Here is a 20,533-nt window from a genome sequence, read left to right on the forward strand (position 1 = left end):
CGGATCTTTCATGAGCTCCTCAGAGCTCCGCCTCTGGTCCCACTTCCTGTACACGTAGTTGATGACGCGTCGTGTCTCTACACAGCCAGAAGTGCAGGCTGAGCAAAGATACACAGCGTCATCATCATAGTACATGCCCCCTCCTCCTCCTGTCTCGTCGTCCACGCCTTCGCCTCTTTTTTTGGCTCCCTGTAGGAGCGGAATCCCTAATCCCCTGCCACAGCGTTGCCGAAGCTGTGGCCGGGGATTAGGCTCCAGGAGAAGGCCCTGCCTTCACTGTCCATAAATGGACACAGTGAAGTCAGGTACTTCTGAAGCAGAATCCCCAGCGCTGTGACTGGGGATACCGCTCGAGGAGAAGTCCCTGCCTTCACTATCCATATATGGACACAGTGACGTCAGGGACTTCTGAAGCAGAATCCCCAGCACTGTGGCCGGGGATTCCGCTCGAGGAAAAGTCCCTGCCTTCACTATCCATACATGGACACAGTGACGTCAGGGACTTCTGAAGCAGAATCCCCAGCACTGTGGCTGGGGATTCCGATCCAGGAGAAGTCCCTTACTTCACTGTCCATATATGGACAGTGAAGTGAGGGACTTCTCCTGGAGCCGTCCCCTACAGGAAGGTAGGGGGGGTGCCATCTATGGGGGCTGACTATGTACAAGGGGTCTGTGTAGCACTCCCTACAGGGGGCTGTGTGGCATTACGTAGAGGGGGCTGTGTGGCATTGCTTACAGGGGTGCTGTGTGGCATTACCTACAGGGGGCTGTGTGGCACTACCTACAGGGGGCTTTGTCGCATTACCTACAGGGGCTGTGTGGCATTTCTTACAGGGGAGCTGTGTGGCATTACCTACAGGGGGCTGTGTGGCACTACCTACAGGGGGCTGTGTGACACTACCTACAAGGGGTTCTGTGTGGCACTACCTACAAGGGGGTCGGTGTGGCACTACCTACAAGGGGGGCTGTGTGGCATTACCTACAGTGGGGCTGTGGCAGTATCTATAGAAGGTAGTGTGTGTCATTATCTACAGAGGGCAGTGTGTGGCATTATCTACAGAGGGCAGTGTGGCAGAAAATGTACAAATGGAATTCATCTGTTTTTAAAATGGACAGGGAAAAAAATGGATGCAAAACGGTTCAAAATCAGCCGTTAAAAACAGAAACACGACCTGGAACAGAAACGGAACGGATGCAAAACGGCCGAGAAAAATGGACCAAAATGGCAGTTTTTATCGGCCGACACTCGGAGCCTGTCGTGTGAATAGAGCCTAAAGGTAGTTGATGACGCGCCGTGGCTCTGTTCAGTCGAAAGTCCTGGCTGATCAAAGATATGGAGCGTCGCCTCTCCTAGTACACGCCCCCTGCTCCTTCTACTCTCTGATGTAGAAGGAGAAGGGGGCGGCGTTGTAATTTTTCAATCTCCACGCGCCCCGATGGTTACATAAACACAGGGCTGATGGGTTTATATGACCCTCATCATCCCTGTCTATTACCCTCAACATCCCTGTCTATTACCCTCAACATCCCTGTATATTACCCCCCAACATCCCTGTCTACTACCCCCCAGCATCCCTGTCTATTACTCCCCACATTCCTGTACATAACCTCCATTCCCCTGTGTGATTATTACTAGGTGTGTGTGACTGTGCAGGGAGCTGGGTGACTGTAATTAGAGCAGGGAATGACCCTGTGAACATAGAGGGGCGTGGCAGTATGCAAATAGCTGAGATGCTGTGAAGGGAGGAAATGCAAGCTGTCTCCTCAGCTGCAGCAAGGGATCATGGGTATGGTGGGTTACAAGACAGGAAACAGACAGGACCAGAAGCAAGGGATGTAAACAAACAGAAAGAGAAGCAGTGACGATGGAGATCAAACAGAAACTGGTTAGAAAGTATGCAGGGGGATTTAGGGAAGGCAAATAAAAGGCTGGGGGGGGGGAATTAGAAAATATTTTTTTCATGACCAACCCCTTTAAGTTCTCATTACCCATTGGCAACCAGAATGAAGCTAACTTGAGTTTGTTCTGCCTCTATGATGTGCATGCCCTTGCTGCCATTGTTATTCTACAGCCATGAAATTCCACATGGCATTGGGGATGAAGGGCATGTAGCTGTGGCATGGGTCAACAAAGCTGACATGGCATTGACATTACTACTCGCATTACATTTTTTTGCTTTGGTTTGAAGGAACAACTTGTGTTATTCTAAAAGTTCCATTATCTGGACAATATAATGAAAATCGGTTTTGAAATAACGGACTCAGTATTGAAGAACCGTTTTGCAGCTGTCAGATGTCGAAGCAGGCAACAAATGTGCTGAGTATGCAGGAAACATATGTACAAGATCTTGGCCCATTTATGTGTTCTACAGCTGCGTGGAGAGTGACGGTCTAGATGACCTCTGCTGTTTTGTTAATGATGTCAGTGTTTAAAGAAGAGAAATGATAAATCTAGAGATAAGTATAAATATAGAGATCATTATTTACAATGATAAAAATTACTAGTAAAGTAATTCCTCACAATAATAATGGTAGGAATGTTCATATGAATTTTATTTTTTAAGCTTTAACTCTAAGACACTCTCTCTGCATTCATTTGTTGGCAAGATAGTGAAATGTTGGTGAAGCACCAAGTATACATGTGTGCAGATGTCAGTTTAGTTTTTTTGTCATTAGGAATGATGAATCATGTATTAGTCGTACACCAAAGACATTAAATTGTCATATCCATATGTTTATCAGCTGTTCACAAACTCTCAGACTGTCAGACAGATGATTTTGTCAGGGAGTACATTCTAGGATATTTTAGGAAATTTACAAAGAGCTATAGTTAAGAAGATTAAATTGACACAGATTAGACAGATAGATGATAGTACTTGTGGTACTACCTATCTATCTATAGGTAATACCACATTTACATCTGGCAAATTGCTGATTTATGAATGACCATTCCTGGTTACAGTTGCTTTTGGGGCAGGAGAATTGCCTATAGACACAGGCTTTTAATGCCTACAAGGAAAGTTGGCCCTAAGTGACAAAGATCTAGATAGACCAGGGCTGGACTACTTCCTGCCGCAAGGTAACTAATGCACCTAGAAACTTGCTGGCGGTACCTCCCTCTTTTGGTAGTTATATTACCTGTATAAATAGTGCCATATAGTGCCCATATAAATAATGCAATACAGCACCTCACACAGTGCCCCATTAGTGCCTCTTCGAAAGCTATGTCACTTTTTTTATTCTGGATGCAAATGTGCAGGTTTCCTCTGGTTTTTGTGGTCTGTGTACACAGGCCAGAATGATGACTTGTCACCCCAGTCTACATTTGAAAAGGTACCCACTTACTATACTAATATTCACGTAGGCCAACAGAGACATCTGACCTGTACAGTGTATGTGAGGCAGCTAGCCAAAATTTCCCTTACACCTTCCATTTAGCTTTCTTTTTAAAGTACAAAGTTGACCCTGGCAGTGGGGTGGGTCATGGATGCCGTTACTTTTGTACATAGCCCAGAATGCAGACAGAATGGGCAAAAGGAGACAAAAATGATAACAGTTGGCCACTGTGCTAACAGGCTATAGCTATAAATGCATTCTCTTTTATATAGCAAGGTCATATATTCTATATATATTTTAGTTCATATTTTGTTCATTGATGGGCTAATGGTTTATTCATCCTAAAAAAATGTATTTATCTATCAATAAAGTTTTTGTTACTATATTATCTTTCTGTTATATAAACTTGTACATGCAGTCATTGGTCACACTCACTAAATGTGGTCTGGTATCTCACCAAGATACCTACCTAATTCATCTAGTCTTTTAACAACATACTTCACATACATTTTTCCCTATCACTTTGAGCCTTGGTTTTGGAGTCATCTATTTGGAAAGGGTACAATAGGAATACACAAACTGACCCACTGTCTACAGTCCTAATCCTAATCCTGGATAACACGTCTCTGTAGAAGCCTCCAGGATCTCTCTTGGCCACTGCTTCTCTCGTGGCATTTCTAGAAGTCAACAAGTCTCAGAACCACGTAATAACAGGGTTAGAACATTCCATTAATTCGAGTGAGAGACAAGCCCTGTTATTGTTTAATTTGTTAAAAAAAGTTCATTCCATTAGTCTAGACTTAGAACACCCATAAAGTTGCTGACCGTTTAGATATCCATGGGATTTCTTCCAGGAAGAGCAGCAAATTAAAATAATTTTGTACAGTAATGAATTTGTGGCTATCACCCACACAACGCCTAAGTGTTTTTTTATTTCTACAATATGGTGGTTTATCTGTTAGTAATTAGGCAATAGTAAAAATGTACAGATTTTGGAATGGGTTATGAGAATTCCCCACCTCTAGTGCTGTAGAGAAATGTTTGAGTACTTTGCTGCTGTTCTAAATTAGTATATTGGTTAGTTAGGAAATGTCGCCACATCCTAGTTTACTATACACTTGTTTCATTTTGTAAAAAAACAAACTGCTGCTTTATATTCATAAGAAATATAAAAATAAATATGGCGGTAGTAAGGCGTAGTCATCCTATTTACTTATAATTTCCATCTTTTATTAAAACTAAATTTTAGGAAATAGGACACATTGTACTGATTGGTTTTAATGTTCACTGATATGTTTTGGGTACCCCACCAAACATATAAGCATGCAGAGACATTAGACCCACATTTATATATAAATTACATTTACTCAGATTGTATTCCCATGTTAATCAACTATGTTAAAAAAACATAAATCAGTTAGGGCCCATACACACAACAAAGCCGCTTTCACAGACCATGTTATAGTACTGATACCCATAGACACTCCATGTGCTGCCATATGCTGCATACATGAGGCACTGTATCATCCCCTAGAAGAAATGCTTTTAGGGGAGAGTACCACAGTAATATGGCATGCATTGGAACATGGCACAATTATTTTTTTTCTCATGTATTCCCTATGAATCCACGAGAAATAACCTCTCTATACCTAAGTATAAAATCAGAGGCACATGCAGGTACGGTATTGGTCCATAGCGGCATGTACAATAAAAATCCAAAACACAGCAGTGTGCATGGGCACTTATTCTGATCTATGAGAGAAATATACACTATATGACCAAAAGCATGTGGACACCATACCTAATTATTGACTTCAGTTTATTCAGTCACACTCATTGCATAAAACCAAGCACACAGCCATGAGATCTCCATAGACAAACATTGGTAGTAGTAGTATGGATTGTACTAAAGAGCTCCGAGATTTTAAACGTGACACTGTTATAGGATGTCACATTTGCCACAATTAAAAGATTTCACAAACTGATCTGCCCTAGTCAACTATAAGTGCTATTTATGTGAAGTGGAAGCATCTAGAAGTAACAGGTCAGCCACAAATCAGGAGGCCACACAAGCACACAGAGAAGGACCACCGAGTGCTGAAGTATACAGCATGTAAAGTTTAACTATCCTCTGTTGTATCACTCACTACAGAGTACCAAACTGTCTCTGAAAGTGACATCACCACAAGATCTGTGCGTCAGGAGCTACATGAAATGGGTTTTCATGGGTAAACAGCTGCACACAAGCCTCAGATCACGATGCGCAATGCCAAGCGTCATCTGGAGTGGTGTAAAGCACGCCACCACTAGACTCTGGAGCGTGGGAATGTGTTCTCTGGAGTAATGAATCACGATTCTCTATCTGGCAGACTGGTGGATGAGACTGGGTTTGGCGAATGGCAGGAGAAGAGTACCTACCAGAATGCATAGTGCCTACTGTAAAATTAGGTGGAGGAGGGATAATGGTCATGTGGCTATTTTTCAGGGTTAGGGCTAGGCCCCTTATTATGAACAGTAATGTTAATACTACAGCATACAACGACATTTTAGTTCCAGGATGACTGTGCCCCTTTGCATAAAGCAAGATCCATAAAGATATGGTTTGACGAGTTGCATAAAGCCCTGTAATAAAAATTCTTCTTGAGGACCTTTATCGCTTCCAATTTTAGCCCTGATGTACACGATTAAATTGAATTGAACAAATGGAAAGGGAAGGGGAAGAAATAGGAAAAAGAAGGGCAAGAAGCATGAAGATCAACTGATTTATTATATTGAATTATTGAAATTCAGTATTAAAATTGCCAGCTTGGTAAGGTATAGTATACCCAAAAGGGTTGGAGCGAACGGTCCCTCATTGAAGTACACTCCATATAGTTGATAAACCCATACAACCTATGTATGATAAGATGATAGGATGGGAATGAAGGGAAAACGATACATACATCAGGTATCAGATAGCTGAAGTGGAGTGCACAAAGGGGCAAATCATATGGTAATGTCTATGTCCCCGGGGCACACCACTATATTATCCTCTGATACTGATTGATGCCTGTGGAATGAGTCTGTATGGGGCTAAAATAGCCAGCTGCACACTTGAATGTAATAAAGTGTCTCACAAATTTAATTGTCAGTGCTAGAAATTGACAGGTGCCTTGTTTATTATATTATCACAACCTTGTCAATGGTAGCAATCTGACAAGATGATTTCCACAGCAAAGTGAACCAATACCTATGTTATAATCAATGTCAGTAACACTTAATATTTATTGTGAGAATTTGGCAGCTGAGCTGATATTCAGCTTTGAATTATGATAGCAACATAGGAAAAAAACTAAGAGCAGCCTGGAGAACGCTGCCCCTCTCTTTACTACACGTTGCCTAGCAATAAGCCAGACGCTTAAGACCAAAACAGCACGTCAGCTGTTTAAATCACTGCTCACACGCTGTTCAAGCGCTGTGAGAAGCTGTGCTGGTGTTCAGCTTTAAAGGGTAGGTGTCATGATTTGTAATTTTTTTTTATTATATTGCTTTTAATAAAATATAAACAAAAATTTTATTTATTAGCGTTGTCACATTCTACTTTTTACTGTGTTCAAACTTTTACTTCTCTATGGGGGCTGCCATTTTTTTTTTATTCTGTATGTGTCGATTAACGACACATACAGAGATGGAATACGGACAATACAACCCCATAGAGAATGCGATCGGGAGCCGTTCCATTCTCAGATGCGTACGCCGTCTGTGTGGGAACGGCGCATGCGCCGCTCCCACACAGACCAAGACGAAGCTCGTTCGCAGAGTGAAATCCGGCGCCATTTTCATGTGGACTGGAAGCCGCTGCCGGACAGTAAGATGACGACTTCTGGCCATGGCTTCCGGCCATATGTTCAGGCGCAAAGAATAGGAGCGTAGACCAGCGGAGGCGGCGGCAGGTAATTTATGCTTGTGTATGTGATGTGTGTATTATGTTCGTGTATGTGATGTGTGTATTATGTTCGTGAGATACTGTCTACTGAGCCCTGTATCTAATCCTCCTACACTGTGCAGTCGCTCAGAAAATGGCGGCACACAGTGTAGGAGGTTTGAAGATTCAAACCCTTCCTTCTCCTGGCACTAGCCAGAAGAAGGAAGGGGGGATTGTGTGAGGACACTAGAGGAGAGTGTGTCCACCCCAAATTTGCAGCATAAATCAATGAGGTTGGTTTACCACAGTGACCATGCTGCAATTTTGGGAACTGCTCCCTCTAGTGCCCAGCACATGGAAATGTTATAAATTAGAATCTAATTTATAATATTTCCTGACTTGTGAAAAAATTAAAAAAAATTAAAACAATGTGTAATCACTCAAATACTAATTGTTTAACTGAAAAAAATATATACATTTCTAGCGACATATTACTATATTACATATTACTCCTGCATCTGTGCATGTAACTCCATGACACTAAAGGCAGCTTTACGAATCCTGCCCTTCTCTTCAGCACACGTGGAGAGCACGTTGCCAAGCAACAAGCCAGACGCTGGAGACTGAACCAGCACATCAGCTGTTTGAATTACTGCTCACACGCTGTTCGAGCACGGTGAGCAGCCGAGCCGATATTCAGCTGTGAGTCAAGATCAGTCTTGTCTCTCAGTATGCGGCGTCTAGCAGTGCATCTAAGTATTACCCTGCTTGGCGATCGCTCACCAGCAGGTATTACGCCAGTAAATTTCCCTTCAAGTCAGTATTGTCTTTCCCTGATCTAAGACCAGATATGTCCCGACGCGCGTTTCGCTGACGTCAGTCAGCTTCATCAAGGGGCATGGGCGCTCAGTTTCTCGCGTCCTTTATGTCAGGAGTTGTGATTGACAGCTGTCACAGCTAATCACAACTCAGTAGAATAAAGATAGAGTTTAATTGATAAAAAAACTCCTGCAGGTTGGAGCTAATAGTGTCAAGAGTCAAACAAGGAAGGATTATTGTCCCAAGGTACAAAAACCTATCAATATAGAGCAATATAGAGCACCTAAAGATTAATTTTTCACAAAGTTTATAAACAAAAATTGTATATTAATTTGTATTTATATGCCTATGTTTGAATTTTTTATTTAATTTGATTATTTTTATTTATTATTTTTTATTGCTTATTATTTATTTTGTTTTTATTTTTAAAATTTAAAGGGAACCTGTCACCAGCATTTCACCTATTAAACCAGCAATACCTGGTGGTAGTGGGTGAAAAATCATTTCTATATAACCTATAATTGTCTTCTTAGTTGGCTCTGCAGCTTTAGTATTCAGCTTTTTATTGTTCCCACACCGTATGCTAATGAGCAGAAGAGTCAAATCTTCATTTGAAAAGAGTCAAATCTTCATTTGAAAAGAGTCATATCTTCATTCCTCAGGTCTTTCCGAGTATACCCCGCCTCCTTATTTTTGATTGGCAGCTCCTCGCCTTCCCCAGCACACAAAATCCCGTGCTTCTGCATTAATGTCCTATTCTGGTGTGTGCACACAAAGGGACACCGGATTATTACGATAAAAGGCGCAAAATGTTTGCAGACAGTTATTTACAGTCGGAGGAGGAATTTGAGAGAGGGGATAACGCCAATGAACGATTTATAGCAGAGGTCAGTGAGGGATAAGTAAAGTTCAATAGGTGAAATGCTGGTGACAGGTTCCCTTTAATTTAACTGCCGATATTGTTCATCGTAGTTTTTGTATTATTATTATAGGGGTATTCCGGAACTAAAAAATTACATTTATTTAAATAAAACAATGAAAATGATATAACTTTACAATGTACTTACGTTTCATCAGATGGCTGTAGCGTCGTATATCCTCCTCCGTCACCGCCCCCTTAGTGAAGCAAAATCTGCACTTCCTGTGCAGACCCGTCCATTTAGTCTTCTGCCTTGCTTCCGGTTTCCGGCTTTCACACTGTACGGTTACGTCACAAATGACGTAACCGTACCACGTGCTTCTTTATCTCAGAGCATGCGTGGTTAACACACTCCACCGCGCATGCTCTGTGAAATTATAACCCCTTATAAATTACCGACGGAATACGAAGTTGCGGGAATAACGGCCGCTTCGGCCGTCTTCCCGACAGGTGCAGGAGCTGTGACAGCTGCTGTCTCGTACAGCAGCTGCCGCAGCTCCTACAGCGGGGTCCGATCGCTGTGTCCCCGCTGTCTAACCCCTTAAAAGCCGCGTTCTATAGAGATCGCGGCTTTTTAGGGGTTAAGTTACCATCGCCGGCCTGCTACACGATAGCGGCCGGCGATGGTTACTATGGCAACCGGACACCAAACAATGGCGTCCGGCTATGCCATCGACGGAAGCCTAATGGGTCCTGACAAAGTCAGGACCCACTATGCTTGCTGTCAGTGAATAGCTGACAGTTCTAATACACTGCACTACGCATGTAGTGCATTGTATTAGAATAGCGATCAGGGCCTCCTGCCCTCAAGTCCCCTTGTGGGACAAAGTAATAAAGTTAAAAAAAAAGATGTGTAAAAATAAGAAAATAAAAGTTAAAAAAAATCCCCTTTTTTTCCCTTATCAGTCCTTTTTTATTAATAAAAATATATAAATAAATAAAATATACATAATTGGTATCGCCGCGTCCGTAACGGCCTGAACTACAAAATTATTTCGTTATTTATCCCGCGCGGTGAACGCCGTAAAAGAAAATAATAATAAACCGTACCAAAATCACAATTGTTTGGTCACTTCACCTCCCAAAAAATTTATTAAAAATAGATCAAAAAGTCGCATGTACCGAAAAATGGTCCTGATCGAAACTACAGTTCGTTACGCAAAAAATAAGTCCTCGCACGGCTTTATTGATGGAAAAATATTAAAGTTCTTGCTCTTAGAATAAGGTAACACAAAAAGTGAATGATTTTTTACAAAACGTATTTTATTGTGCAAACGCCATAAGACATAAAAGAACTATAAACATCTGGTGTCACCGTAAGGCCGAGTTTACACGAGCGTGTGCATTTTGTGCAAGCAAAAAGCGCGGCGTTTTGCGTGCGCAAAAGGCAATTAACAGCTCCGTGTGTCAGCCCTTTATGATGCGCGGCTGCCTGGTTTTCGCGCAGCCGCCATCATTATGACACTCCGTTTGGATGTTTGTAAACAGAAAAGAACGTGGTGCTTTTCTGTTTTCATTCATCCTTTACAGTGCTGTTGCGCGAATCACGCGCGTCCCACGGAATTGCTTCCGTGCTTCCGTGCCACATGCGTGGTTTTCACGCACCCATTGACTTCAATGGGTGCGTGATGTGCGAACAGCGCACAAATATAGGACGTCGTGCCATAGGACCGGGCCATTTTGCACGTTAATGACCAAGGATTATTTTTGTTTTTTTCACGGTCGCATTCCAAGAGTCGTAACTTTTTTTTTATTCCGTCGACATAGCCGTATAAGGGCTTGTTTTTTGCGGGACGAGTTGTATTTTGTAATTGTACCGTTTTTAGATGTTTATAATATATTGATTAACTTTTATTAACTTTATTTTAGGAGAGAATTGAAAATAAGCCGCTATTCCAGTATTGATTTTCACGTTATAAATTTACGCCGTTTACTATGCAGCGTAAATAACATGTTAACTTTATTCTATGGCTCGGCATGGTTACGGGGATACCAAATATGTAAAGGTTTTATATGTTTTCCTACGTTTGCACAATAAAAACCCTTTTAGAAAAAAATTACTTGTTTTTGCATCACCGCATTCCAAGAGCCGTAACGGTTTTATTTTTCCGTCGATGTGGCCGTACGTGGGCTTGATTTTTGCGGGACAATGTGTAGTTTTCATTAGTACTATTTTGGGGTACATAGGACTTAGATTAATTTTTATTTAATTTTTTATGGTGGGAATGGGAGAAAAGAGCGAATTTTGCCGTTGTTTTTTTGGACGCCGTTCATCCAGCGGTTTAATTAATGTGTTAATTTTATTGTTCAAGTGGTTACGATCGCGGGGATACCATATATGTGTATGTGTGATTTGTTTTGACACTTTTACTTTAAAAAAGTATTTCACTGTAATTTTTTTTTGGTTTTTTCACCAACTTTATTTAACGGATTGACATTTTTTTTTTAGTCCCACCATGGGACTTCACTATGCGATGTGCCGATCGCATATATAATGCTTTGGTATACTTCGTATACCAAAGCATTATTGCCTGTCAGTATAAAACAGAGGGAGCTCCCTCCCTCTGTCAAACACATTAGATGCCGCTGTCACTATTGACAGCGGCATTTAATGGGTTAAACTGCCGGAATCGGAGCGCGCTTCGATTCCGGCAGTTGCAGCAGGAGCCAGGCTGTGTATAACAGCCGTGCTCCTGCCGCTGATCGTGTGGGTACACTGGCAGTACCCGCGCGATCACAGGACGGATATATCCCTCCTCCTGCGCGAACTAGCAGCTGCAGAGGACTGATATATCCGCCCTTCGGCGTTAAGAGGTTAAAAACGCAGATATCCAGTGATTTCAGCTTGTGCTATCAGTAATAGAATGAGAGCACCAAAATGAAGACTGAGATTGCAGAAGTTAGTAGAGCTGGGTGTAGTAGGCGGAGCAAGTGCACTGCTGCATGCACATTGCATGCTGGGACTAGAGCAGTGCATGCAGGGAGGAGAAACACAGGAAGAGAAGAGGAATGAACTTACTGAGCAAAACAAACCTCTCAAGGTAAACAATAGGGAGTTATGTTACTAAAACCATTTATTATCAAGAAAAAGATAGTCAGAGTGCACTAATATATTAATAGAGGAACATTGCATTGATTTAAAAAAAAAAAAAAAGGATTGGAAAACCCCTTTAAGAATTATATTATGACAGCATCTCAAATGTCACAACGATTTAATTTAATTACTTTTTATACAAGTTTTGTTTTATTAAAGAGGCTCTGTCACCGCATTATAAGTGCCCTATATTGTACATGATGTGATCGGCGCTGTAATGTAGATAGATTACAGCAGTGTTTTTTATTTAGAAAAACTATCATTTTTGACAGAGTTATGACCTATATTAGCTTTATGCTAATGACTTTCTTAATGAACAACTGGGCGTGTTTTACTTTTTTACTTTAGACCAAGTGGACGTTGTACAGAGGATTGTATGACGCTGACCAATCATCGTCATACACTTCTCTCAATTAATTTACTCATTGACACTGCGTTGTTCACTATGTGCTGTCTTATACTGACATATTAACGTTACTGAAGTGTCCTGACAGTGAATAGACATTCCTTCCAGCCAGGACGGGATGTCTATTCATAATCCCGGCACTTCAACAATCAGTGTCATATACTTCTCCCCATTCATTTACACAGCACATAGCGATATAGTTATATCGCTATGTGCAGCCACATAAACCCACTATAACATTACTGCAGTGTCCTGACAATGAATATACATTACCTCCAGCCAGGACGTGATGTGTAGTCAGAATCCTGACACCTCGCTAACACAATCCCGACACTACAGCACAGCAAGCGTAATCTCGCGAGATTACGCTGTAAACTGTCATTTCAAACGAGATTACGCTTGCTGTGCTGTAGTGTCGGGATTGTGTTAGCGAAGTGTCAGGATTCGGAATAAACATCACGTCCTGGCTGGAGGTAATGTATATTCATTGTCAGGACACTGCAGTAACGTCATAGTGTGTTTATGTGGCTGCACATAGCTATATCGCTATGTGCTGTGTAAATGAATTGGGAAAAGTGTATGACGCTGATTGGTCACTGATTGGTCAGCATCATACACTTCTCTCCACAATGCCCACTTGGCCAAAAAGTAAAACACGCCCAGTTGTCCATTAAGAAACTCATTAGCATAAAGCTAATATAGGTCATAACTCCGTCAAAAATGATTGTTTTTCTAAATAAAAAACACTGCTGTAATCTACATTACAGCGCCGATCACATCATGTACAATATAGGGTACTTATAATGTGGTGACAGAGCCTCTTTAAATGTGTGTTACCTGCACCAAGCAAACATTATGTTAGAATTAATTTTATTTTAGTTTCAATTTTATTTATATCGTTATTTTATTTTTATTGTTATTTTTGTTTGTACCTTTATAGCCAAATATTTCTGCCTATATAAGTCAAATATTATACCGTAGGTATAGGACAGGTTAAGCATACCGTTTGTATTACCAATTGGTGAAACAGTAAGATTTTGGCTGTGTACAGTTACAGTAGAAAGTGAAAATTAGAGAAAGCATCCAAAATTTAATGACTCATTTAGTCCGTTTGGACTCACGGATTGCATCCTATAAATCCATCTGCTCTCCTCTCTTAGTAGAAATTTGTCCACATCTCCTCCTCTAATCCCCATAGAAAGATGGCAAATAGCCCAACCCATGAGCTCCCCAACATTGAGATTCTGTTTGAGTTTAAAGGGATGGGTTGAAAGGGCTTATTTTTCTGAATTGCCTCTATCTCCATTCTGTCATAGATTTTTATGCTGTTGAGATGTTCGCGTATCCATATTTTCATCTCTCTCTTGGTTTATTGTATATTACATTATGTTTTTCCAACATAATGTAGGTTATATATACATTTTAACATGTAGATAACCCCCCTTAGTGGAGCAGGAGGTGTGTTGTTTAATGGTATAGGGCTTCCCTGAACCATCCCCAAAGACCTTTTTTCTCACTAGGATCTGACATGCTGTGCATGTCCCACATGGGAAAAACCCCGGAAATTTCTGAGGTTTTCTCTAGATGCAGTCCCTTGTGAAATGGCTCTTGACTATATGTTGACCGATTGTGTTATTCTTTCTGTAGCCTATTGAGGCTTTAAGGCCCAGATGCTTCTGTATATCTGGGTCAATTAGCAAAATCTCCCAATGGTTATTCACAATTCTACTCATCTCTTCCCAGTTATCATGAAGGGTTGTGATGAATCTCACTGTATTTTCACAATTTTTCACCTTTTCTTTGGTTATTAATAACGTGTCCCTATCTGTACGGAGTGCTTGATTATAGGCATATTTTATTTGGCGGTTTTAGTAATTCCTTTCTCTCAAACGGTTTTTTAGAGAGGTAGCCCCAAGTTTGAATTTCTCAAAGGTTGAGTAATTTCTTCTCAACCTCAGAAATTCGCCCTTGGGGATACCTCTTATCGTTCTCCACAAGTGGTCACTTCCAGCATCCAACAAGCTATTGGCAGCCGTCTCTTTTCTATATAAATCTGTCTCAATCAGCCGCTGCTGATTAATGGCAATTTTAATGTCCAGGAAGGGAATTTCTACTTTACTGTAACTCAATGACAATTTGATATTGAGTTGGTTGTTATTGAGACCATTCACATATTCTAACAGCCTTTGTTCCTCCATATACCATATGATTTGCCCCTTTGTGCACTCCACTTCAGCTATCTGATACCTGATGTATGTATCGTTTTCCCTTCATTCCCTTCATTCCCATCCTACCATCTTATCATACATAGGTTGAATGGGTTTATCAACTATATGGGGTGTACATCAATGAGGGACCATTCGCTCCATCCCTTTTGGGTATACTATACCTTTCCAAGCCGGCAATTTTAATACTAAATTTCAATAATTCAATATAATAGATCAGTTGATCTTCATGCTTCTTGCCCTTCTTTTTCCCATTTCTTCCCCTTCCCTTTCAATTTCTGCATAGAGCCCTGACCACAACCCCATCCAACACATTTGAAATAAATTAGAACACTGATTGTGAGCTAGACCTTTTCGCCCAATGTCAGTGACTGACCTCACAAATGCTCTTTTTGCTGCATGAAAACAAACTCCCGCAGACACACAAAAATCTTGTGTAAAGCCTTTCTAGAAGAGTGGAGGCTGTTATAATTACAAAAGAGGGCCCAACTCCATTTTAATGCCTATGGTTTTGGAATAGGATGTCCAATAAGCTCATATAGGTGTGATGGTCAGGTGTCCGTATACTTTTGGCCTTATAGTGTAATCTTACAAAATCAGTATCTTACACATTTACGTACTGTACATTTACGTCTCAGAAACGTGCATTGGACTTTCTGCACTGTGTTTTACTTGCTTTAACCCTTAAAATACCTTCCTAGTGTGGGGGCGTTAAGGACCAAGCAATTATTTTTGTTTTTCATCATTGCATTACAAGAGCCATAACTTTTTTATTTTTCCATCGATGTAGCTGTATGAAGGCTTGTTCTGTGCTAGACAATTTTTTTTCCCTGAAGTCTAACTTGCAGTAAAAAGAAAATGTAATATTTATTCTGTGGCTCAATATGATTGCAGCGATACCAAATATTTATATTTTTTACATTTTAGTACTTTTGCACAACTCAAACATGTTTTATGGCGAAACTTTTTTATTTTTCCGTTTACATATGAAGTCTTAATTTTTGCAGGATCAGTTGTAGTTTTTATTGGTATCATTTTGGGCACATATAATTGATTTTAACCCCATGTGCTTTACGGTATAACTAATAGGTTATCTTTGTTCTAGGTGTCATTACGATCGCTGTGGTACCAAATAGGTATTTTTTTTAGGATAATATATATTTTTTTTTAAACTTATATAATTTGTAATGTCAAAAGGGGTTTCATTGTTGTTTTCTGGGAGATTTTTTCTTATAAAACTTTATTGAAAATAGGTTACTATAACTTTTTTTTATTCCACTAAAGGACTTGTAGCAGCAATCTATTTGTTTTCTTGTATAATGCTTTGGAATTACATTGTATTCCAAAGCATTAATGCCTGTCAGTGTATCACTGACAGGCATAGCCTAATAAACAGTTACCGATGGAAATCCCAAGGGCATTTGTTAGGCGCCTGGCTGGAATGGTAACCAATCGGTGCCCCGCTATTGAGTCGTGGGACACCAATGGGCTGACAGAGGGAGCCCCTCCCTCTCTCAAACACCTTAGGTCGCTATTGACAGGGCTAAATGTCTGGTATTGGAGTTATTTCTGATCCCTGCAGGGCCATGCCTGTAACAGTACTGGTCCTCTGAGGACTGCTGCCATTGGCCTACTATTACGCAGCGTGTCCTTAAGGGGTTAATCCATAAAATGGTGCACTTAATGAAATCCACTAAATGAACATTGATAACAAGCTCAGCAAAGCTCATGGAATCAAAAAGGCCCCACCTGGCAAGTACGAGGACTTAAAGAGGCTCTGTCACCACATTATAAGTGCCCTATCTCCTACATAAGGAGATGGGCGCTGTAATGTAGATGACAGCAGTGCTTTTTATTTAGAAAAACTATATTTTTTTACCACGTTATGAGCGATTTTAGCTTTATGCTAATTAGTTTCTTAATGCCCAACTGGGCGTGTTTTTACTTTAGACCAAGTGGGCATTGTACAGAGGAGTGTATGACGCTGACCAATCATCGTCATACACTTCTCTCAATTCATTTACTCATTGACACTGCGTTGTTCACTATGTGCTGTCTTAGGCCTGATTTACACGAGCGTGTGCGTTTTGCGCACGCAAAAAACGTGGCGTTTTGCGTGCGCAAAAGGTACTTAACAGCTCCGTGTGTCATCAGCGTATGATGCGCGGCTGCGAGATTTTCTCGCAGCCGCCATCATTATGACACTCCGTTTGGATGTTTGCAAACAGAAAAGCACGTGGTGCTTTTCTGTTTACATTCAGAGTTTGACAGCTGTTGTGCGAATCACGCAGTTCACACGGAAGTGCTTCCGTGCGGCATGCGTGGTTTTCACGCACCCATTGACTTCAATGGGTGCGTGATGCGCGAACAGCGCACAAAGATAGGACATGTCGTGAGTTTTTTTCAGCGGACTCACGCTGAGCAAAACTCACGTACTGTCCGCATGCCACCATAGACTAATATAGGTGCGTACGACACGCGTGAAAAGCACGCGCGTCGCACGCACGTATATCACGCTCGTGTAAACGAGGCCTTATAGTGTCATATTAACGTTACTGAAGTGTCCTGACAGTGAATAGACATTCCTTCCAGCCAGAACGGGATATCTATTCATAATCCCGGCACTTCGTTAACGTTTCTGTGGTACTTACAGCACAGCAAGCGTAATCTCGCGAGATCACGCTGTAAATGACGGGTTACAACGAGATTACGCTTTGCTCTGCTGTAAGTACCACAGAAACGTTAACGAAGTGCCGGGATTGTGAATAAACATCCCGTCCTGGCTGGAAGGAATGTCTGTTCACGGTCTAAACACTTCAGTAACGTTAATATGTCAGTATAAGACAGCACATAGTGAACAACGCAGTATCAGTATGCGCGGAGTAAATGAATGGAGAGAAGTGAATGACGCTGATTGGTCACTGATTGGTCAGCGTCATACACTCCTCTGTACAACGCCCACTTGGTCTAAACTAAAAACACGCCCACTTGGGCATTAAGAAATTAATTAGCATAAAGCTAAAATCGCTCCTAACATCGTAAAAATAGATCATTTTTCTAAATAAAAAGCACTGCTGTCACCTACATTACAGCGCCCATCTCCTTATGTAGGGCACTTATAATGTGGTGACAGAGCCTCTTTAAGGGGGTTATGCAGAGACCAAAAATTATTAGCATTATACTCACTGCAGTACATCTGAGATTTCCATAGATTTTTATAGCGCTGCGGAGGGACCAGAGTCTAGTTATACAGCCTTCTTTCATGACAACACGACTCATCATGTGACTGATCCCGCAGTTCTCCATGTACAAGCAGGAGCAGAAGTGAAGTGACTACATGGAGTACAGCGGGGTCGGTCACGTGACGAAGAGTTGTATCGTCAACAAAGACCAGCGTTTCCGAGGAAGCAAACACAAAATAAATGAATCTTGTGGTAAATATATCCTCTAAACCACTGACTAATATTCAATTACAGGTTTTGAATAAGGCATTGACATTTTGTCCCTCCTCTTTAGCCGATTGGTGTGAAACTGAAATTGATCTGTATAACCTGTTTTGCTCTATTAAGCTTAAATTTTGGTTTGATAAACACAAGATGTCTATCTTTTCTAATGATTCTAAGATAAGTCTCAAACAATTAGGGCTGTTTAACAAAATTGTCTTCCAGAGACAGAACCCGCTATTGAGGCCTTTATGGAGGTAGCTAAAAGGGACATTGACAAGGTAGGTGTGAGTACTACAGACCAACAGTTTGTACACCATAATATGACTAGCGAGGAAACGTCTGCTTTGCATAGTTTTGTCCATGATAGCGACCGCACCATTAAGCCCGCTGACAAGGGCGGTGCGGTCGTCATCATGGATACTACCGCATATATAGCGGAGATTAGATGCCAGCTCAATGATACTGACGTATACAGATGTATAGTGGGGGATCCCAAATTTAATCTTATGAAATGCATTGATATTGGTCAAAGCTAAAACATATACATTGATTGATGAAGAGACTGATAAATATCTAAGGCCTTACTCACACGACAGTGAAAAACGGCCGTATGACGGCCGTTCTTTTAACACAACGCCATATTTAGAACAATGATATTCTATGGGTGTATTCACACAGCCTTTTTTAAAGGCCCGTGAATAATGGCGGTCAAAAAATAGGACATGTCCTATTTTTGGCTGTTTTCACGGCCTGACCGCCCCCATAGAAGTCAATGGATCCGTGTTTAATGGCTGCCAATACATGTAACAACCGTTAAAAACGGATCTGTGACATGGGGATTGGCAAGGAAACTACTAGTTCCCTTGCTGGCTATCGGCGGCTCGATGACAAACTCTCCGATGCAGCTCCGACCTCTTCAGGTGTGGTGTCTCGTCTTCACGGGTTCTGCGAAGGTGACGCAAAGACGAGAGACCTTACCTGAAGAGGACAGCGCTGCATCTGTGAGTATGTAGGGCATTCATGTCGGGATGTGTGGCATCATCTACATCTGGGCTGTTTGTCATCATAAACAGGGGGGCTGTGTGGCATATACATCGGGCTGTGTGGCATCATATACAGGAGGGCTGTGTGTCATCTACAGGGGGCTGTGTGGTACATACAGGGAGGCTGTGTGGCATCATATACAGGGAGGTGTGTGGCATATACAGGGAGGCGTGTGGCATACACAGGGAGGCTGTGTGGCATCATATACAGGGAGGTGTGTGCCATCATATATAGGGAGGCAGTAAATAGTGTCTAGATGAACATGTGACCTTTCTTTGGGTGTTTTCAGGGGGCTGGGACAAAAAAAGCCTGACCAATTAAATTTATCAGTTTTTTTTAACGGCCATTAAAAACTGATGCAAAACGCATGTCAAACGGCCATTAAAAACGGACAGACGGACTGGAAATGGATGAAACTTTTGGAGACACACTGATGCAAAATGGGCATGAAAAACTGACAGTTGATCAGTTCTTCAATGGACATTTTTTTTCACTGTCGTGTGAATATAGCCGTCCTTTTTATTTTTTACAACAAAGAAATACAGACTGTGTTAAAGCAAGGAATGTAACACCTTCCTTCCCAACTTGTAGGAGATTATAAATTCACCACTGACACATTGTAAATGTACACAGAAATTTATAAAAAAAAAAAAGAATACTTTCTGGGTTTGGACTGTACAGGCCTGAGCATTTTGGAGGTGACTTTCTCACACATGACAGGAAATGTAGTTTCCATACGCATCATCTGTTAAATGACTCCTGCTCAGCAGAGAATACATGCAATGCCAAGATGTAGAATGTGGCAAGATGGATTTATGAAAGGTCATCACTTTTTATAAGGCTTACCAGTACAGCCAAAACTGCGTCGCAAGAGCTATCAGCAGGATAGTGCAATAGATGTATATTGTTAATTGCAATGGAAGGGCTTAATATACTCTACTTAGTTGATTTATATCTTTTATTAAGAACAGATTGAAATGAACATGCAAAAAAACAAGAAAGAAGAAAACTTGTTTAATCAACACCACCACCACCACATACCATGCATGATTAGGAAGGTCCTCAAGCAATGCCCTAGAGGAAAGTTTGGCAGAGCAGGTGCAAGGCTCCTGGGAAATTGCAATATACAGGTCAGTACATGCAACATGCAAAATGCTTATATATAACACAGTCAATTACATACTCAAGCGCTGGTATATAGTGCTTGCACATGAAAGTAAGAATCTAATTGCTTATATATAGATGCACAACATGCACAACAAAAATAAAAAAAAGTATCTTAGCACTTTCCCCCTTAATTTTTATTCTTTTGATCCTATTTTGTCCTTTATGAAAATCAA

At 41.1% G+C, this 20,533-nt stretch overlaps 1 protein-coding gene across 3 annotated transcripts in view; it reads right to left on the bottom strand.

The window, feature by feature from the left end:
* The window catches only part of SNCAIP (synuclein alpha interacting protein), a 219,517-nt gene that overhangs the window by 7,848 nt on the left and 191,136 nt on the right, over positions 1 to 20,533 (bottom strand). For 2 of the 3 annotated variants that reach the window (XM_075836246.1, XM_075836229.1), the window contains one exon: positions 20,235 to 20,302. The exons of the other annotated variant lie outside the window; for it this stretch is intronic. In XM_075836246.1, the coding sequence (XP_075692361.1) occupies positions 20,235 to 20,302 (68 nt within the window). The remainder of the gene's footprint in view (positions 1 to 20,234; positions 20,303 to 20,533) is intronic. 3 annotated transcript variants of the gene reach the window in all.

This window comes from Rhinoderma darwinii, chromosome 1, assembly GCF_050947455.1.
Source record: "Rhinoderma darwinii isolate aRhiDar2 chromosome 1, aRhiDar2.hap1, whole genome shotgun sequence".
In the NCBI taxonomy this organism is placed as follows: domain Eukaryota; kingdom Metazoa; phylum Chordata; class Amphibia; order Anura; family Rhinodermatidae; genus Rhinoderma; species Rhinoderma darwinii.